At 37.9% G+C, this 20,125-nt stretch overlaps 1 protein-coding gene across 6 annotated transcripts in view; it reads left to right on the top strand.

The window, feature by feature from the left end:
* Positions 1 to 20,125, top strand: part of Braf (B-Raf proto-oncogene, serine/threonine kinase) — a 131,914-nt gene that overhangs the window by 90,892 nt on the left and 20,897 nt on the right. For all 6 annotated transcript variants that reach the window (XR_007210137.1, XR_007210136.1, XM_048340345.1 and 3 more), the window contains 3 exons: positions 9,258 to 9,304; positions 10,031 to 10,149; positions 14,140 to 14,271. Coding sequence is in view for 4 of the 6 variants with exons in the window: in XM_048340345.1 (XP_048196302.1) it covers positions 9,258 to 9,304; positions 10,031 to 10,149; positions 14,140 to 14,271 (298 nt within the window). In the remaining 2 variants the exon portion in view is untranslated. The remainder of the gene's footprint in view (positions 1 to 9,257; positions 9,305 to 10,030; positions 10,150 to 14,139; positions 14,272 to 20,125) is intronic.

Below are 20,125 nucleotides of genomic sequence, written 5' to 3'. Positions count from 1 at the left end.
TGGCTCAAATGGTCGAGTGTTAGCCTTGAGCTGAAGAGCTCAGGGACAGTGCTTAGGCCCAGAGTTCAAGCCCTACGACCAACAAAATAATAAAATAAAATAAAGAACTAACTTGAAAGATTATGTTTTGCATATAACTCTGAAGTGCAAATAAGTAGGTGATTTGAGGTGATAACATAAGCTAAGCAAAAAGTAAATTTTTAAAAAATAAATCACGCACCTTGGTATACTTCTGTAATCCCATGTACTCAGAGCAGAGTTGGATGGATAGTGGTTTGAGGCGAGTCCTGGCAAAAGGTTAGCAAGGCCTCAGTCTTGACTAGTAAGGCAGAGTGATGTTCACATCTGTAATGGGAAACTTAGATATAAATCTGGCCCTAGGCTAAAACACTACTTGGATCCTAAAAATAAGGGATAAAAAGGTCTGGGGTTGTGGTTGAAGTGGTAAAGGGCCTGCCTAGCAAGCACGGTACTCTGAATTCAAATCTCAGCATGTCTTCACATCCACAAAGAGGATCAAATTAAGAGCTGGGAATGTAACTAAATGGCAAAGTATTTTCAGAGTAAAATTAAAAACAAAATGAAAAGCTGGGTATGAGCTAGTGGTTCATGCCTATAGTCCTAGCTATTCAGGAAACTGAGATCTGAGGATCTCCATTCAAAGCCAGCATGGGCAGGAAAGTTCGTGGGACTCTTACCTCCAATTAACCACCCAAAAAGCTAGGAGTGCAGTTGTGACTCAAAAGTCATAAAGCAGTAACCTTGAGCAAAAGAGCTCAAAGACAGATTCCAGGCCCTGAGTTCAAACCCCATGACCAACCAAAAAACACCTGAAAGCACTTAGATGAAAAACAAACTTGGTAAAGTATAAATTTGAAAGCTTTAGAAGTAGTTTTAAAATATGTATCTTATTTTAATGTTATGGAATGCAAATTACATTCACATGCTTAGATTTTGTTATTCAGTCCTTATACTCATATCATGTTCTTTTCACAGATAAGCAAACCAAGGCTTTTAAGTAACTTTTCTAAGGCCTCACGTAGTAAGTGGCAGCAGGTGTTTTGACGCAGAATTGTAACTCCAATGCTCTTGCTCTGTAACCACTATGCTACTTGTACATTGTAGAATTGGAGTAAAGACTACAAGTGTATATACATGTACTACTGTCTAAACGCTTCACTTAATCTCTCAGGGCAAATAGATAAGGAGCCACAACCCAAGCTATATCTGATTCTCTAATTTTCCTTCCTACCACCTTCCCTGACTCAAAACGAGGCAGTAGCTGGGCACCGGTGGCTCACACTTATAATACTACCTACTCAGGAGGCTGAGATATAAGGATTGAGGCCACATGGACAGGAAGACTTTTTATCTCCAATTAACCACCAAAAAGTCAGAAGTGAAGCTGTGATTCAAGTGGTAGAACACTAGCCTTGTGTTTATGTTGATGCCCAGGACCTGATTCAAGCCTCTGGACTGGCAAGAGGGGAAAAAAAAGAAAAAGAAGAAACTTTGTTTCCTAAAATGTTCTTTATTTTTCATTTAACATCCTGACCACTATTTTAAGAGTTTTAGATGCTATGAATCCTTTCCAGTACTTGGTATATTGGTGGTTCTAATTGTAGACATTCTAATGGGTGCATTAGTATTGCCTTATTCTAGCTTACCTTTTTTCCTAATGCCTAGTCATGATGTTAAACTTTTTTGCAAGTTCCTATTTGCTACTTGTATGTATGTACGTAAGTATATTGCGGGGGAGGGGGCAGCAGTTCTGCAGGCAGAGCTTGATAGGCAAGTATGCTACCATTTGACCCACAGTTCCAAGCCCTTTACATGCTTTAGTTATTTCTCTCTGATAGTATCTTGTGCTTTTTGTTTGGGCCAGCCTTGGACCTTGATTCTCCTTCCTGTGTACCCTGGATAGCTGTAAGGCTATCCAGCTTGTGATCTTACTTGCCTCAGCTTTTTTAGTAACTGGGATTACAAACCTCTGCCACCACATTGGCTTCTTGGCCCACTTTTCACTGGGTTTTATTACTAGGTTGTAATAGTCCTTTCTATGCTTTTATCAGGTAACATACTTAAAAACATTTATTCATACCTGTGGCTTTTCTTTCTTTTTTTAAAACATGTCTTTTAAGAAATTACAGTTAATTTCTTTTGGTAGTATTGAGGTTTGAACTCAGGGCTTTGCCAGGCAGGCACTCTGCCACTGACCCATGCCTCTTTTTTTTTTTTAAATTTAGAACTTTGTTTTATTTAAATGTGTTCTTCATGCTACAATGCAACCCTTTAAAATCAATCAAATACATAACATTAAAATGCTTTCTCAAACTTATCGATTTAAATGACAACCCACAACCACAGCTTCTAAACTTCTACAAGGCAGCTTCAATATCCAAAAGAACACGTTATCATAACTGGAATGAAATCCCGTCTCAATGCAAATTTAAGAAAACTGAAGAATATTATCAAACTACCAAAATTTATTGTGATACTATTATTTAATATGTCTACTTCTTAACTCTACACTTGTTCCCCAACACTGGGAAGGTTTATTTTTCTGATACCTGGGTTTAAACTCAGGGCCCCCTGATCCCATGCCTCTTTTTTTTGCAATGGTTATTTTGAGATAGGGTCTTGCTTCTTCCTAGGATGTACCTGGATAACAGTCCTCTCGATCTCAAATTACCACATAGCTTGGGTGACATGCATACTACTGTGTTTGAGAGGCTGACCCTGGGAAAGGGGTATGGTTCAAAGCCAGCCTGGGCAGAAAAAGTTCAAGAGACTACCTACTCAATCAATAATAGAACACAATTATTTAGTGACAGTATTCTTGAAATACTTTGGTCTTTGGATTGAATCAGTGACTGGCACGTAAGAACATGATACTTCGTAAGTCCTGATTACTTAGAGTGAATCTGTAATTATCTACAACAGGAACACCGCTGTCTTCAAGTAAACCTAAGAATTGGAAATGATTTTTCTCTAAGGTACCAAAAGACAGAACCACGTATGAAAATTGTTAACCATCCACTGTTCACATTTTTTAATTCCATAAAACAGACACTTTGGGATATTTGGTTGATTTAGCTTTCTAGTCCTTAAAGGTTTTACCTTTTAAGTGAGTGCAACCCAGCCATTTATATAATGAGTCAATTTATACAATGTTCTTACTCTGCTCACTCCTTGGACTTTGAGTTTTGCTCAAGTCAGATAACTGAACTTCATGTAAAAAACATTCAGGGAGCAAAATACTCTGAAGTGAGGCATGCACGCGTGTGCGCATGTGCATACACACACAGGAAAAGAATGGGCATGGGCAGAGACAGGAGTGGGTTACTGACATGTTCGTTATATGAAGTGACCAAAATTGGCTTCTCTTAAAAGGAAACATTTAAAAGCTAGGTGCTGGGTGCTTACTCCTCTAATCCTAGATAAACAGGACTGGGGCTGGGAATATGGCCTAGTGGCAAGAGTGCTGGCCTCATACACATGAAGCCCTAGGTTTGATTCCTCAGCACCACTGGCCAGAAGTGGCGCTGTGGCTCAAGTTACCAGAGTGCTAGCCTTAAGCAAAAAGAAGTCAGGGACAGTGCTCAGGTCCTGAATTTAAGCCCCAGGACTGGCCAAAAAACAAACCCAAAAACAGTCCTAGGTAACCAGAAGGCTGAGGAGGCTGATCTGGAAGATCAGGGTTTGAATTCGTACCAGACAGATTCTGATTCCAATTAACCAGCAAAAAGCTAGACTAGAGGCCTGTTTTGAGCAAACAAGTCAAGCAAGCATAGGGCCCTGAGTTCTCAAATCCTAGTCTAGACCAAACACTTCCCCCAAACAAACACTGAAAAAGGAAAAGAAAAGAAAAAGAGAGAGAGACACACACACACACATTTGAAAGAGAAATTATAGTTGTAGCACAAATCCCTAAAGAGGAAAGAACAAGTATGAAGTGCTGAGGGAGGAACATCTTAGCCTGCTGGAGAAACAGTAAACAGACCAGTGGGGAAGAGAGAAAAACCTTTTTTTCTCTCTGAATGCTCACAGATTTTTTTTCTCATTGTCGCCATTTATAAAATCTTAATTCAATCTTTTGGATTTGGCCAGATTCAGATCCTAACTAATCTAAAAGATTGAACTATTTTAAGCATAGTAAATAAGTGTGAGTATTACTGAATAAGGCAATAATTTTCTGTGAGGAGCGTTTTGGCTCAACACAGGCTTGTAGACAGTTTATATTATAGATATGCTGCTTAGTGTTTTGTTGTTGTTGTTTTTGCCAGTCTCCAGCTTGAACTCTAGATCTGGGCCTGTCCCTGAGCCTCTTTGTGCTCTAGGCTAGCACTCTATCACTTGAGCCACAACATCACTTCTGGCTTTTTCTGGGTAGTTTACTGGAGATAAGAGTCTCAGAGTTTTCTGCCTCAGAAAAGAATAATCAGCCTCTCAGTAGCTAGGATTATAGATATGAGCCACCTGTTGTGGCTTTAAGACTTTCTCTTAAAGTGAAACTTTTATTCATGATTCTAATCCTACCTAATACTCAAGAAATGAAAAAGTAAGTGAACCACAAAGACTTACAGGTGATTATTTATCTCGTATCTTATTCATAATTATTAAAGCCCAAGTACAGCACAAATGTCCAATAGATAAATGGATAAGCTATGTTGTACTAATGCTGTGTAACACACCATCGTGTGAACTTTAAAATCTCTTAAGTTGAGAAAAAAAATGCTATGTAATTCTCTTTATATGAAATTAAAGTAAGGGCAAAAACTGACCTATAAAGCATTACCAGTGGTTGAGTCTAAAAGGGTATTATTATTGGAAAAATAATCCATAATCCATGTGGGGCAATGAATATTTATCTTGGTTCTGGCCAGTTACAAAGGTGTATGTATTTGTTGGAACATTATTAAATTAGGCATTTAAAATTGTTACATTGTGTGTCAGTTATACATCAGTAAGTTCGATTTTGTAAAAGTAAAATAAACTAGAATTAAGGCTACTATGTAAAACACAACTGAAAAGTATGGAAACTGCCTGTTGAGGATTTTATTTTTTAATGGTAAAAAATTACTGCCTACAGAGAAGTGGCAAAATGATACTCCCTTCAGCCTTCCTTCCTTTCCCTGTTGTGATGGTGAAGGGACCATCAGAATAGAAGGAAGACACTGTTGTTAGCACACTCACACTGCCAGTTTAGACAGTAGCTAACTAAGTTCTCCATTATAGGCTAGGATACCTGGAAGAGATTCACTTTTCTGCCTGAAGTCTGATGAACTTTTATAGAATTAGCTAAAAAAGTGCCTGAGGTGTATGAGACCTAAGTAGGGCCTAGTCTAAGATTTTAGAAGTACAAGAAAATAGCACCAAACTTTTATGAGCCACTGGGAGCTTTTCTAAATAGACTAGGTTAGTAAAGCAGCCAGATGGTGTGCCACAGTATTTGAATTTCAGGAAGCCATTTGAATGATACCTCTTGTGATATTCTTTTTTTTTTTTTTTTTTAACCAGCCTTGGGCCTTGGACTCAGGGCCTGAGCACTGTCCCTGGCTTCTTTATGCTCAAGGCTAGCACTCTGCCACTTGAGCCACAGCGCCACTTCTGGCCGTTTTCTGTATATGTGGTGCTGGGGAATGGAACCCAGGGCTTCATGTATGGGAGGCAAGCACTCTTGCCACTATGCCATATCCCCAGCCCTCTTGTGATATTCTTTTTTTTTTTTTGCCAGTCCTGGGCCTTGGACTCAGGGCCTGAGCACTGTCCCTGGCTTCTTCCCGCTCAAGGCTAGCACTCCGCCACTTGAGCCACAGCGCCGCTTCTGGCCGTTTTCTGTATATGTGGTGCTGGGGAATCGAACCTAGGGCCTCGTGTATCTGAGGCAGGCACTCTTGCCACTAGGCCATATCCCCAGCCCCTCTTGTGATATTCTTAAAAGATAAGGTCAAGGAGATGTAGCATAAATAGCCAAATTTAACCAGCTTCGCAATCAGATAATCATCCTTGAGAGGATAGCAGTTTTCTATCTTCATTCCTCTTGAATATGATGAATATATTTGAAAGTGACTTAGATGAAGACACCATGATCACGATGATCTTTAAAACCTATCTTTAGGTTTTTACAATAATTTTGGTAAGTTAAGGCCATACCTACAAAACATAAGACTGTGCCCAGGTATAAAGTATATAAAAGTATTTTCAGTTCAAACTGAAAATCTTATTGTCTAGAGTGAATATGAGTTGAAGATGAGAATTTCACATTATAGGTTGTGTTGGCAAAATCTGAAATAACTGTACTTAGTTTGAGGCAAAAAACAAACAAACAACTGATTGGAAAGCTGATCCTTATATAAGAGCTTGAAAGAGAACAGATTTGGTCAGATGGTTTTGCAGCTATAAAATGCTTCTGGGAAGTGGAGCTGTGGCTCAAAGTGATAGAGCACTGGCCTTGAGCAAAAGAGCTCAGGGGTAGTGCCCAGGCCCTGAGTTCAAACCCCACGATTGGAAAAAACAACAACAATGAAAAAGAGATACTTCTGTAAGTGGGCATTTTATCCTAGGAAGGATAGTCCTAAGAGAATCTTGAGAAGGAATTGTGATACGTATTTAGGTATGTTTGTTCTTCCCTGGTTATAGGTTATTAAACCTATAACCTCTCCTTAACAACTTTAAAAGAGAGGCAGTTCATAATTTAGAATTTCATACTAAATAATACCAATAATGGATAGAATTCTGGGTCCAGTTTATTACAGACTATTATTCAGTTTGTTACTGTCCCCCTACCCCCAATCAGTTACATAGTTTTTATGCTTTTGGGATTTTTTTGTTTTACATTTTCCATGGGAGCCAGTTGGAACTCAAGAAGTTGTTTTAGTGTTAATTTGTAGAGAATTGTTTAGGGCAGTAATTACTCTGAAACTTTATATGATATAGGCATTGGGTATAATACCCTATTTTTCTAAGTTTTTCTTAACTCAATGACTGTGATCTCAAAAGGATGTGTTTTTAACAGGGGCCCTGTGGATCATAAAATCCCAACTGTCCTCATAGACAGACAGACAGCAACAGCAAGACACTCCTAGTCTAGACCATTAGTTCACAGCCAAAGACTAAAGACTGACTTTGACTTGCTATTTTGGGGGGCAGGGGCAGCAAATGATAGGCAGCAGTTAGCCATAGCAGTGAGGAAATGCAAATTGAACTTAAATTGTGGATGTGATCACAAGGTCTCTGAGAGAAAATTTTTCAACTTTTTGGTGACCTGTAAGATTCAAGTAGTGCAACAAGGTAAAAAAAAATGTTACAGATTGGGTTTTGAGTACTCACCACCTAAGGATTATTGGAAGCAATCATTCTAGCTTAAGGTGAGTCAACTGTACAGGTTAGATCTAATCCAGTAAACAACCGCAGCCCCTAGACATAGACTCTGCCTATGGGTTGGTCCTGGGAAGGGGGATTTCATGCTCCAAGCCTCTCATACTTCAATCAACTTGGGTTAGAATTAAGGTAAAATAGTCTTTCTCATCCTAGAAATACTACTTTAGTCTATTGGAAGAGCATTATTAACCTAACAGATTTTCCTATAATTTTCACTAGAGAAAATCCCCAAAGAACAACCTCCAAAACAAAACAAAAACCCTACTTTATTTCTTCTGTAACTTTAAAAAATTTTGTTATTAAGGTATTACAGAGCAGTTACGGTTGCATAAATCAGGTAATAAGTACATTTTTGGACAGTGTCACCACTTCTTTTGCTTTCCCCCAGTTTCTCCTTCCCATCTCTGCCCATAAGTTACATATTCCACATTGTGTATATTGAATAGTATGATTGCATTTGTTCACCCTTCCTCCCTTTTTGTGTCCCCTCTTTGCCCCCCTAAAATAAAAAAAACAAGACACAAAAACAAACACTCCCACCAACAAGAACAATAATAAAAACACCTGTGTTTCTATTCCCTGGAATTTGTTTAAATAGTACTTTAAGTGTTCAGAAAAGTTGTACCTTGGGTTCCTCTCCTATGGGTATTCTCCTTTAGCTTTGTTATTTTTTTTGTGTAGTTTTAAAACCTAATTTAATCATCCTCTTTCTGTAACATTTCTGTAACCAGAATGGTAAAAAATAATAATATTAATAATAAATAGAAGTCCAGCCAGAACTGATGGCTCACACCTACAATCCTAGCCACTCAGGTGGCTGAGATCTGAGGATTGCAGTTCAAAGCCAGCCCAGACAGGAAGGTCTATGAGACTCTTACTTCCAATTAGCTATCCAGAAAAGCCTGAAGTGGAGCTATAGCTGAAGCATTAACCTGGACCACAAAAGCTCAGGGACAGCCCCCAGGCCTGAGTTCAAGCCCCCAGCACCGGCATTTAGAAAAAAAGTCCAATTTGTTTCTTAGTAGTCATTGATTTCAGAAGATGCGTATTTGTTTTCCCTAGTTAGTGTTAAATCAAGAAAAAGAACTTTACTAGGACACTATATAGTAAGTCTGCACAATAGGCATGTATTGAAACTTCACATATATCAGGCCCCCTACCAGGCGATGAATACAAATGTTAGTAACCTAGACATGGCCCTTTCTTTCCTTCAGTGAATACAGCTAAAGCAATTTTCAGAGATGTCGTAGTTGATTTAACTTTATCACTGATTTTAAAATAGATCCATTATGACTATTATAGAGGACATTTGCTACTCCCTGGTTTTAATAAGGTTTTAAGAACATATCATACCATTTTAAAACTATTTATAATTTATTAATTTTCATGTTCTTGTAGCATTTGACCTGTAAATAACAAAATAGGAACATGGAACAAACATGAGTCAAGCTGTTATAACTTCCACATAAAATGAACAGTGTTCATCTTAACAGATGATATGAATAGGTGAAAAACAGACTGAAAGCTTATTTGAGGAGATAGGTTCAGGAGGGGAGCAGGATGGCAGGTAGAATGTAAGTATCAAACTAGTTCAAGGATGTTAATGAGTAGACATGAATGGAGTGAAAGGTTTGTAGTAAAAAGGTAAAGTACAAGTCTTAATAGATTTTGGTTGCAGCCAATAGTAGTATGTCTTAGTAATCCTAATTTCATTTACAATTTTAATACATTGTAAAGAAGTTATCATACTGTGCAGATTTCATTTGTATCATGATTCTAATAAATAAGACTTCGCACCACTAAATATGTTCTGTAGATTTTGAGGCTAGGGGCAATTAGCCCTACTCAGGTTAAAATGATGTTTTGTTTTTCAGTTATTTACACGCCAAGTCAATCATCCACAGAGACCTCAAGAGTAATAGTATCCTTCCTGAAATTGGTCTTCGAAGTTCGAAAACATCCTGACTTTTTCTTCTGCATTTTGTCTTCATATTATGTAAAAAGTCTTTATGCTAAGTTCAATATGCTGTAAAGAAAACAAATTAGTTTGCATGAGAGTATAATAATAGGATGCATCTACCTGCTTTTGGTTTTTGAATAGGCACTACAAGAAGATGGAACCAAAAGTCTATACTAATAAGACTTTTCTGATTGCTTGCTTACATTCTGTCTGCATTGTAAAATGAATGTTTTATGGCTGTATACTAGTTCGCTTCATCCCTCTGACCTTGCAAAGTAGCACTTTAGATAGAAAACTGAAGGCTCTAAAATTACACAATAGTGAAATGACAAAGACCAGACTTCATCCTGTCTGATGCCATTTTAATCTAAAGAGCCTTATTAACTGCTGACAGTAGTGTTAACTGATATCTCCACTTACATGTGACCCAAATCAAATAAAAAGTTTTTGGATCTCCCATTGGCTCAGGAAAGCATCTCATCTCATTGTCACACATTTTAAGCCATAAAAATCTTAAAAGCAAGTCATATGAGCTAAAGAAAGCTAATTCTCATTTTAAAAAGTACTCTATTTTTTAAAAGAACATAGTACAGATTTATAGAACCTGGATCTCTTACCCAACATCTTCAAAATGCTTGCTCTAATAGGAAATGAGATCTGTTTTTTCCTTTACTTACTACACCTCAGATATATTTCTTCATGAAGACCTCACGGTAAAAATAGGTGATTTTGGTCTAGCCACAGTGAAATCTCGATGGAGTGGTTCCCATCAGTTTGAACAGTTGTCTGGATCTATTTTGTGGATGGTAAGAATTGAGGCTGTTTATCTACTGATTAAATTTTTGATCTTGAGATGCTGCTAACTTACTAGAAAGTCATTGAAGATATCGAATACAATATTTTCTGTAATTCCCATTATTTACAAAAGTGTTGCTTTTAGTTCTTATGTCAGTAAGTTTTAATGTTTCTATATCTTTAAGAAGAATATTATAAAATCAGTTTCATCATAACAACATTTATTATGGAGTATTTCCATTTTATTCAAAGTTGTTGAAAATTTCAATGTTCAAAATGTTCTGGCTTTTTTTTTTTTTTTTTTTTTTTTTTTTTTGCCAGTCCTGGGCCTTGGACTCAGGGCCTGAGCACTGTCCCTGGCTTCTCTTTGCTCAAGGCTAGCACTCTGCCACTTGAGCCTCAGCGCCACTTCTGGCTCTTTTCTATATATGTGGTGCTGGGGAATCAAACCCAGGGCTTCATTGTATACAATTCAAGCACTCTTGCCAGTAGGCTATGTTCCCAGCCCCATGTTCTAGCTTTTTGCTAGTTATTTGGAGGTAAGGATCTTGAGGATTTCTCTACTTAATCTGGCTTGAACATCAATTTTCAGATCTCAGTCTTCTCAGTAGTGAAGGTTGTAGGCATGAGCTACTGGCACCTGGATGTGTTCAGTAATTTTTAATTAATTTTTTGATGGTCATGGGGCTTTATATAACTCAGGGCCTGGGTGCTGTCCCTGAGTTCTTTTGCTCACGGCTAGCGCTCTACCACTTGGAGCCACAGTGCCACTTCTGGTTTTCTGGTAGTTGGTTGGAGATAGGAGTTTCACTGACTTTCCTACTTGCACTGGCTTTGAATGGAGATACTCAGATCTCAGCCTCCTGAAACAGTTAGGATTACAGGCGTGAGCCACTGGCTCTGGCTGTGCTCAGTAATTTTTAAGAGTAAAGTCCTGAAATCAAAGAATTTGAAGAATACAGCTCCCATGTAAATACAAGGTGCCCCAAAAATCTTTGGCACAGTTTTAAGTTTTTAATAATTTAATCTATACTTAAGACTTTGGGGATGGCTGCTGAAAGCAGAAAAGTTGAAAACATTTTCAAAGCAACATCTGCCTGAATTCCCTGACTACATGGAAGGGAATTCTAAAGCAGTAGTTTGAGTGTCAAGATAAGCCAAGATAAGCCTTGAATGATTATTTATGACAAATAAATGAAATTAGGGCAAGTGGCAATGTGAAAGAGAAGATATTATGAGACTCCCAATTCTTAAGTTAGGAGACCCGTATTCTATTACTCCAGCCACTTATCTTAATTACTAAGTATAAATGAGAGGCTAATTACAATCTCAAGGCAAAGATGGAAAGGATCGTGATTCAAGCTAGGTATGGTAGTGCATACCTGTAATCCCTGCTGTACAGGAGATAGAAATAGGAGGATTACTGACAGGTCAAACAAACCCAAGTCAAAGCACAAGACTGTATCTGAAAAATAAAAGCAAAAATGACTGCGAGTTTAATAAGCACAAAGTCCTGAATTTAAACCCTACTTGAAAAAAAATTTTTTTTAAATAATTACGGTCTTGGTTGTCAAGCACTCACCTGTAACAAAGGTGACAATCCTAAAATGATGAGAGGAATGGCATTTTCAGTGCTGAAATCATAGGCCCTAAAAACAAAAACAAACCTTTCATCTGCTTTAAAGATGTATTCATTTTAACTAGAATGAAAGAACTGAGCTTAGTCAAGTCTCCAGATTTGTCCTTAATTTTTCAAAAACTTTAGTTTATGTAGTTAGTAAAATATTACACAGGAAGTTTTATATTTCCTTCTGTTTACTTTTTTGTTGATACCTGGATACATGAATTCTTTTATGCTACTAGGCTGAATTTTAGGATAAGGAAAAAGACTATAGTATGCATAATTAAATATTGCAGGTGGATGTTTTCAGAAACAAATATAGAATGTCCATAGCTTAAGAGAGAATAATTTGTCCAGAACTAAGGCTATAATGGTACTGTATGTTTAAAGGTGGTGAGGGTGGTTTGCTTGTTTTTGGTGATAGTGGGGTTTGAACTCAGGGCTTTATGCTTGTGGCTTGCTTGTTCATGGCTGGCACTCTACCATACCTTCAGCCCCCTATGAATTATTGGCTGTGGCCGTCTCCATGTTCTTTCATTTAGATCTCAGAATGAAACCTTTGTAAAAATTTTTTACAAAATAATCACAAAGTTGAGAATTGGTCACTTTTTTTTGCCAGTCCTGGGACTTGAACTCAGGGCCTGAGCACTGTCCCTGGCTGCTTTTTTTACTCAACACTAGCACTCTGCCAACCTGAGTCACAGCGCCCACTTCCGGCTTTTTGTGTGTATGTGGTGCTGAGGAATGGAACCTAGGGCTTCATGTATACAAGACAAACACTCTTTCCCCTAGGCCATATTCCCAGCCTCGGTCATGTATTTTTCTAAATAGACCCTACAACTTCATATCAAGACATGTCCAAACAATAGTAAATAAAAGTAAACTTTAGAAAACCAACTGTTCTTGCATGGATCTACATTCTGTCCCTCACAAAATTCACTTAAGACTGAAAACTGTCTTTATCACCAGCACCTCTCAGCATTCTGACTTGTTCATTTCATCACAGCTTATTGATAAACTGTATTACTAAAAAGTATCTCAACAAAATATATGACAAAACCAAGTAAATTAAGACTTTTTGTCTTCTACTCTCATCCTTTGACTCCCCTTAGGATCTCCCACAGATATTCTATCAGTGGTTTGAAAACTTTGGTTGGACATAAGAAGTCATCTGAGGAACTTTACAGACTAATACTGTCTTTGTCCCGCCCCAAGGCTCTGATCTGTCCCCGGGCTGGAGTGCTATTGGCTGATTGTGCCTCTCATGTGTAATTGAATGGCATTATTCCTTATGTAAGACCTAGTAGCAGTATGCTTTTGCTCTCAAATTAATGTAAATCTTTTCATTTTTCAAATTAATGTAAAGCTTTTCACTTCTTTTGAACAAAAGGTGCAAGAGGTGCAAAGTGAAGGAAGCTAGTTGTTAACCAGTCATTTATTGTATAGGGCCAGGCTCTGGTTACTCACTTCTGTACCTAGCTACTCAGGAGGCTGAGATCCAAGGATCACTGTTCAAAGCCAGCCCACGGCAGAAAAATCTGTGAGACTCTTATCCAATAAACTTCTCAAGGAAAGCCAAAAGTGTTTTCTGTGGCTCAAGTGGTACAGCACTAGTCTTAAACAAAGGAAGCTCAAGAACAGTGCTTAGCCCCTGAATTCAAGCCTCGGGACTGGCAAAAAGAAAAAAAAAAATCTAGGTGTTCAACACAGTGACTGAATTGTGTAATAACACTACAAATATTATTTGATCTGTTTTCCTAAGAAGGAGCAATCGAAAGATTCTTTACATCATCTTCTACTAATTCTGTCTGCTGTCACTTTTGTAAGTACAGCATCCATGACTTGTTTATTCCATGGCTTGCAAGGGAATTTGAGTTGATCAGACTTGAAATTCTACCATAATTTTCTAAAGTGCTCAGAATAAGGAAAGTAATTTATCCCAATGAAAAAATTTCTTAAGACAATTACTACAGTAGTTGTGCCTGCTCCAAGCCTCTTAACAACCACAGGTCTAGTATTTCTTTGCTGAATCAGGAATGAGAAATGGGAACTGATAGTGATAGGGTTAGTCTTGGAAAATATTCAAATGACAATAGTGATAATTTGTTGGAAAAGAGTCATAGCAATAAAAGCTCAATAATGCATTATAGAAAAGAGGGTAAAATGGCCTCTTTAAGAGTTGCTTTGTTTCTTTTTTCCCCCCTCATCTTTCTTAATGGTTTTTGTTTGTTTGGCCATTAATAAGAGGATTATTTACATTCTTAATGGGGGATTTTTTTGTGATACAATAGTGCTCTGGGAATTATCATAGTTTGTATTTCATTCTTCATTCACTAGAAGTAAAGAATAAGCTGGAATGTTTTTTCCTCTATTCTAACAGGCACCAGAAGTAATCAGAATGCAAGATAAAAACCCATACAGCTTTCAGTCAGATGTGTATGCATTTGGAATTGTTCTTTATGAATTGATGACTGGCCAGTTACCTTATTCAAATATCAACAACAGGGACCAGGTAAATATTTATCATCTCCTGCTTGTTATTTCAGTATAAGTATTCAGTTAGTATTTATTCAGTACTTTTATTAGGAAGTAGAGTCCTGGGTGAATATTGATATATACTTAATCTTAGTTTCAGAAATCTTTTATATACTTTTGGCAGTCACAGCATTAAAACTTTTCCTTGGGCTGGGGATATAGCCTAGTGGCAAGAGTGCCTGCCTCGGATACACGAGGCCCTAGGTTCGATTCCCCAGCACCACATATACAGAAAACGGCCAGAAGCGGCGCTGTGGCTCAAGTGGCAGAGTGCTAGCCTTGAGCGGGAAGAAGCCAGGGACAGTGCTCAGGCCCTGAGTCCAAGGCCCAGGACTGGCCAAAAAAAAAAAAAACTTTTCCTTGTAATGTTGGTCTTGAATGTTGCAGTGGAGTCAAATTGCCAGCTTTGTGACTAGAGACAGATAAAACCATGGATAATATCTCATGTTTCTTGAAGGAAACCTCATGTTTCTAAAGGGAATGAGCTCTGCTATTGTCACACCTGACTTTCATCCTTTGCTTTGTCACAGTTTGTGGTAGCCACAACTGAACTATAAACATTTCTTTATCAAATTCCTCTGGAATTACTAAGGCATCCTTTTTGTTTTAATTTTTAAAAGCCTTAGAGGGACAATTAAATTACGCTTCGTTTTTTCCATGAAAAGAATTCTGTCAGGGGCTGGGAATGTGGCCTAGTGGCAGAGTGCTTGCCTAGCATGCATGAAGCCCTGGGTTCGATTCCTCAGTACCACGTAAACAGAAAAAGCCAGAAGTGTCACTGTGGCTTAAGAGGTAGAGGGGTTAGCCTTGAGCAAAAAGAAGCCTGGGACAGTGCTCAAGGCCCCAAGCCCAAGGCCCAGGACTGGCAAAAAGAAAAGCTATCAGGAGGCTATTTTTACTTTTACTTCTTTCCATTACTTTTTTCTTGTGATCTGATGTTTTAAATTTTCATGATATTTAGATTGTGAGTGGAGCAAATGTTAATTAAAGAACATAATCGCAATAATGCACTTACTGTACATATGGTAGATCATAATTACTGAGATGATTAAACTGATAACAATCTGATGACCAAAATTGTCTGATTTTGAAACATCGTATACTCCACTTTTTATGAAAGATGTTATTAATTCAACCATACAGTATAGCACCTGGTACCCATGTTCACTTTTCCTATGTATATTATTTTTCTGGAGGATTTACTAAAGTTCTAGTTCAGTTTTAGTCAAATTTGTGAACCGTAAACCTGGATGTAATATATTTGTGAGTAAACTTATTTTTAAATAAAATATACAGTTTTGATTTAGAAATAAATATTACCTCCACAATATAGATAAAAGCATCCCAGAGTTCTGCATTCATCCACTTCTTGGCATTTTAGGTGCTTTGTCCTCCAAGAGAGTATAATAAATGATGTGGAAAGGGCTTACTCTCCATGAGAGAAGTAAGTGAGTGACCAGCAGAAGGGTAAGGCCTTTTCTAGTTAATTCTTTCTAATAGTTTAGTGAGAGCCCCTAGACTTTGCCAGTTTAACACCTAATTAAGTATTTGATAAAGATAGCTAACAAATTATATATTCTTCCCATTGCCCACATTCTACTTCCTTACTATAGAGGAGCCAGCTTTCTTCAAATGGTACTTTCTGTGGAACTCCTCATTTTTGAAAACTGCCCCTAGTCATCCTCAGATATTGCTCCATCCATCCCATGATTTGCATTTTATATCACTCTCTTGTGCCTTGATCTCTCTGGCTCTCAAATTCTCTTTGAGAATCCAGAAATATCTTTCTTTTACGTGGAAGATAGAACAACTTCTTTATTATGCAGTGGAGGTACTTTCCCCTAAACTCCTACCTCCCACACACAGGCTGAGCCTTGGGCTCAACACCTGCATCACTTGATCATCTAACCTCTTTAGGTATTTTTTTTAATACTGACAATGTTTGAACCAGACAGGTTTTTCCAGCTCTGCAAACAGGATTATTTATCAAAATAATTCTCTTAGTATTCTGAGGGATAACTATCTCAATATTACTTTGAAAGAGTGTGCATTCCTTCCTTTATTTTCTCTAGCATTGAAAATCTGAAATCCTGTTTTGCCTGAATTTTTTTTGTTCTTGTTGGTCATGGGACTTGAACTCAGAGCATTTGCGCTCTCCCTAAGCTATTCTGCTCAAGGCTAGTGCTCTACCACTTTGAGCTACTCCATTTCTGCTTTTTTAGAGATAAGAGTCTCATGGGACTTTCCTGCCATCTTAGCCTCCTGAGTAGCTAGGACTATAGGATTATAGAGCCACCTGCACCTAGCTAGCTATTATCTGATTTTTTTGATAGGGTCTTACTATGTAGTTCAGGCTGGCTTCAAATTGATGATCTTCCTTACTCTGCTTTGCAAGTGCTGGCTGGGGCTACATTTGTACCACTGCACCTGGCCTATATGTGATTCTGAGAGTCTTATGCCTATTAAGCATGTGATCTTACCACTAAGCTACATCCTTTCCTCTCTTACTTTTTCATTGCATTTCCCTCTCCTTCCTCTTTCAGCTCAGCTTTTATACTATGTTGGGATTAATAATATCTGATTTAAAATAATTTTATTGACTATACCATATACTAAACCCATAATGTCATCTACGAGGAAGTGAAGAAGGTTCATCTGTCTCAGTTTCAGAGTATCTTGACTAGGTATTGAAAAGATCTCCTTCCTAAATGATACGTTCATCATGCTGGCAAGCTGGTGCTAGCTGTCAATTGAAAACTTACTCAGGACCAAAAGATAGACAGTGCACCTTTTTTTCCTCATGGACCTTTCTGTGAGGTCTTCTCCACATGCTGTTGGGTCTCTAGTGGCACAGAAGTTGAGTTGTTAGCACAAATTTTTTGAAGAAATGATAAGTATTAGCATCTTATCAATACACAAATTATTTAAGAGAATGTTTTTAGTACCTGCTGTGTACAAAGCACTGTGGAATATAGAAAGTTCACAGGTGTGAGCTTCAGCTGTGTACCATCCTGAGGGGGAAACCTATTATCTAAGACTGAAATACTCTTGAAGAACCTGAAAATGAGGAAAAATCCCAAAAGTCAGACACAAATGTTTGGGTGGGACACAGCTAGGAGAAGGTCAAACTGAGACTGGCTGAGAACACCGAGAAGTGGTAAGCTCAGACTGTGCTTGCCCTTGGCAAGTGAGCCCCACTGCTTGTGAAGCTCCACAGAGACTTGAAAGAGCCAGGCCTGAGGCCGTGGCTAAAGGATGGCTGGGTCTCCAGAGTGGCCTCCCTGTCAACTGGGATTGCTCCAGGTAGACCAGAGGCTTTGAGGCCAGGACCATGGTCTGTGCCCAACTTCCTCTCTCTTCCTCCCTCCCTCATGGTGACTTGTGGCTGGGCATGTCTGAAAACTCTGAGACCAGCAGGCACATTACCACATTCCCTCAATTCTTCCCCGTCAGTGAACAACCTGTGACTGTTTGCTATATGCATTTTCCTATGCACTGAAAGGAAACACTACCAATATATAGAAAGATGTAGTTTTCAGTGGTCAGTGGGCCTCTGAAGAAATTAGAGAAGAAATGAAATATTTCCTAAATTAAACCAAAGCAGTAGTAGTCTCCTGAACAATAAGAGCTCCGGACCAGATGGATTCACTGCTGAATTCTGCCATAGCTTTTAAAAAACATAACCCAAGACTCAAACTATTTCATAAAATAGAAAAAGATGGAATATTAAGAAACTGATTTGGGGACTGGGAATATGGCCCAGTGGTAGAGTGTTTGCCTAGCATGCATGAAGCCCTGGGTTCGATTCTTCAGCACCCCATAAACAGAAAAAGCCGGAAGTGGCACTGTGGCTCAAGTGGTAGAGTGTTAGCCTTGAGCAAAAAGAAGCCAGGGACAGTGCTCAGGCCCTGAGTTCAAGCCCCAGGACTGGCCAAAAAAAAAAAAAAGAAAGAAAGAAAGAACTGATTTTATGAAGCTATCAACTAGATAAGTACACAGTTCAAAAACTGTGGACCAGTTTCCTTGACATTGACACAAATCTTCTTAATGAAATACTTGCAAACCATATTCAGCAGCACATTTTATATAATTGTACACCATAATCAAATTAATTTGATACTGGGGATGCAGAAATGAGTCAATATATGAAAATCTTGAAACAAATATAAAACAAAGAATAAAAGGCAAAATCTAACATCTCATGTTAAAAACCCTGAGGGAAAAAAAAAAGAAATAGAAAATACCTCAGTATAATAAAAAAGTACTAAATGGGAGAAAATTAAAAACATTTCTTCTAAAGTCAGGAATGAGGCAGGGGTGGCCACTGTCTCTACTCTCATTGAATATAGTGCTTGGATGCTTAGTCAGAGCAATTAAAGAAGAGATAAATAGAAAAGTTTTATGCCAGATTCTTTATTTGCAGATGATGTGATCCTATACTCAAAAGAACTTAAAGACTCCATCAAAAACTATTAAATTCTAGGATTCTATAGTCTGTATCTCATGTGAAGTGCCTGCTTAGCATCTACAAAACCCTAAATTTAAACTTCAGTACTACACCCACCACCACCCAAAAAGAATTTTTTTTTAATGAAAGAAAAGGAAGAGAAATCCTTAGATCTTAAAACACTTTTTAAAAATAGGAAGATATGAAGTCAGCATACAACAACCAGTAGCTTTGGGGCTGGGAATGTTGCCTAGTGGTAGAGTGCTTGCCTCGTATACAAAAACCAGTAGGTTTTCTACATACTGAAAGAACAATTTAATAAGGAAAACAAACACATTCACAATAGCCTCAAAAAAATAGAGGTAAATTTCACATAGAGAATGAAAGACCTTTACAGTGAAAACTGTAAAACATTATTAAAAAATGAAGATATTAGAAGATGAAAGACTTCCCTTGTTCATATATTGGCAAAATTAATACTGTGCAAATGGCTGTATTACTGAAAGTGATCTATGTAGTTAATGAAGTTCCCATTAAAATCCCAGTAATATTCTTCATAGACAGAAAAAAAAACAGAGAATTGCACATGGAAGCATAAAAGACCCAGAATAGAGCTAAAGCAGTTCCATATTAGAATAAAGTAGAAGCTATACGTTGGACAATTAAACATACGATAAAATGTTTTTTAGATGGCAACTTAAGAATACACAAAGATACACTGTTTTCCAAATTTTCTTCAGGAGTAATACGAGGGAAGAAATGAAAGCTAGCCCTCACATTTTTATATACTCCATATAGAATTTAGTGTAGAACACAAAGCAGGTGCTGAGTTTAGAGTCTGACTGATGAGTAGACTTTCCTCCAAGTAGAAGAGTTACATTGCATGTACATTGTAAAATCAGTACTCAGACTTTAATTCTAGAGCTGTTCTTAGTCTAAGAACACTCTTAGGACTCCTTGCATCTCCACCCCTTCATTCACCTCCACTAGGGTGTAACTCATGTTGATTTTCAATTACACCTCTTATACTGTTAAAACAGAACTGTAAACTCCACTGAGATGTTAGCTCCTAATGTTTTCACCTTTCCTCCTGACTAGGCTTCAGTTATCAGAATGTGTAACCAAATATCTTATTAGAATTTCCACAGCAAATGAGTTTAAAAATACAAATGCCAAAATAACTTCTATTAAATGGTTCTCTTTTTTGGGGAGGTAGGGTGTGGGATTGTCAGTTGTGGAGCTTGAACTGAGGGCCTGAGTGCTATTTCTAAACTGTTTTGCTCAAGGCTAGTACTCTCTACCACTTTGAGCCACAGCTCCACCTCCGGTTTCCTGGTGGTTAATTGGAGATAAGAATCTCACAGACTTGGGCTGGGGATATGGC

Source organism: Perognathus longimembris, chromosome 2 (assembly GCF_023159225.1).
Source record: "Perognathus longimembris pacificus isolate PPM17 chromosome 2, ASM2315922v1, whole genome shotgun sequence".
NCBI lineage: Eukaryota > Metazoa > Chordata > Mammalia > Rodentia > Heteromyidae > Perognathus > Perognathus longimembris.
This window is presented reverse-complemented; position numbering and strand designations above follow the sequence as displayed.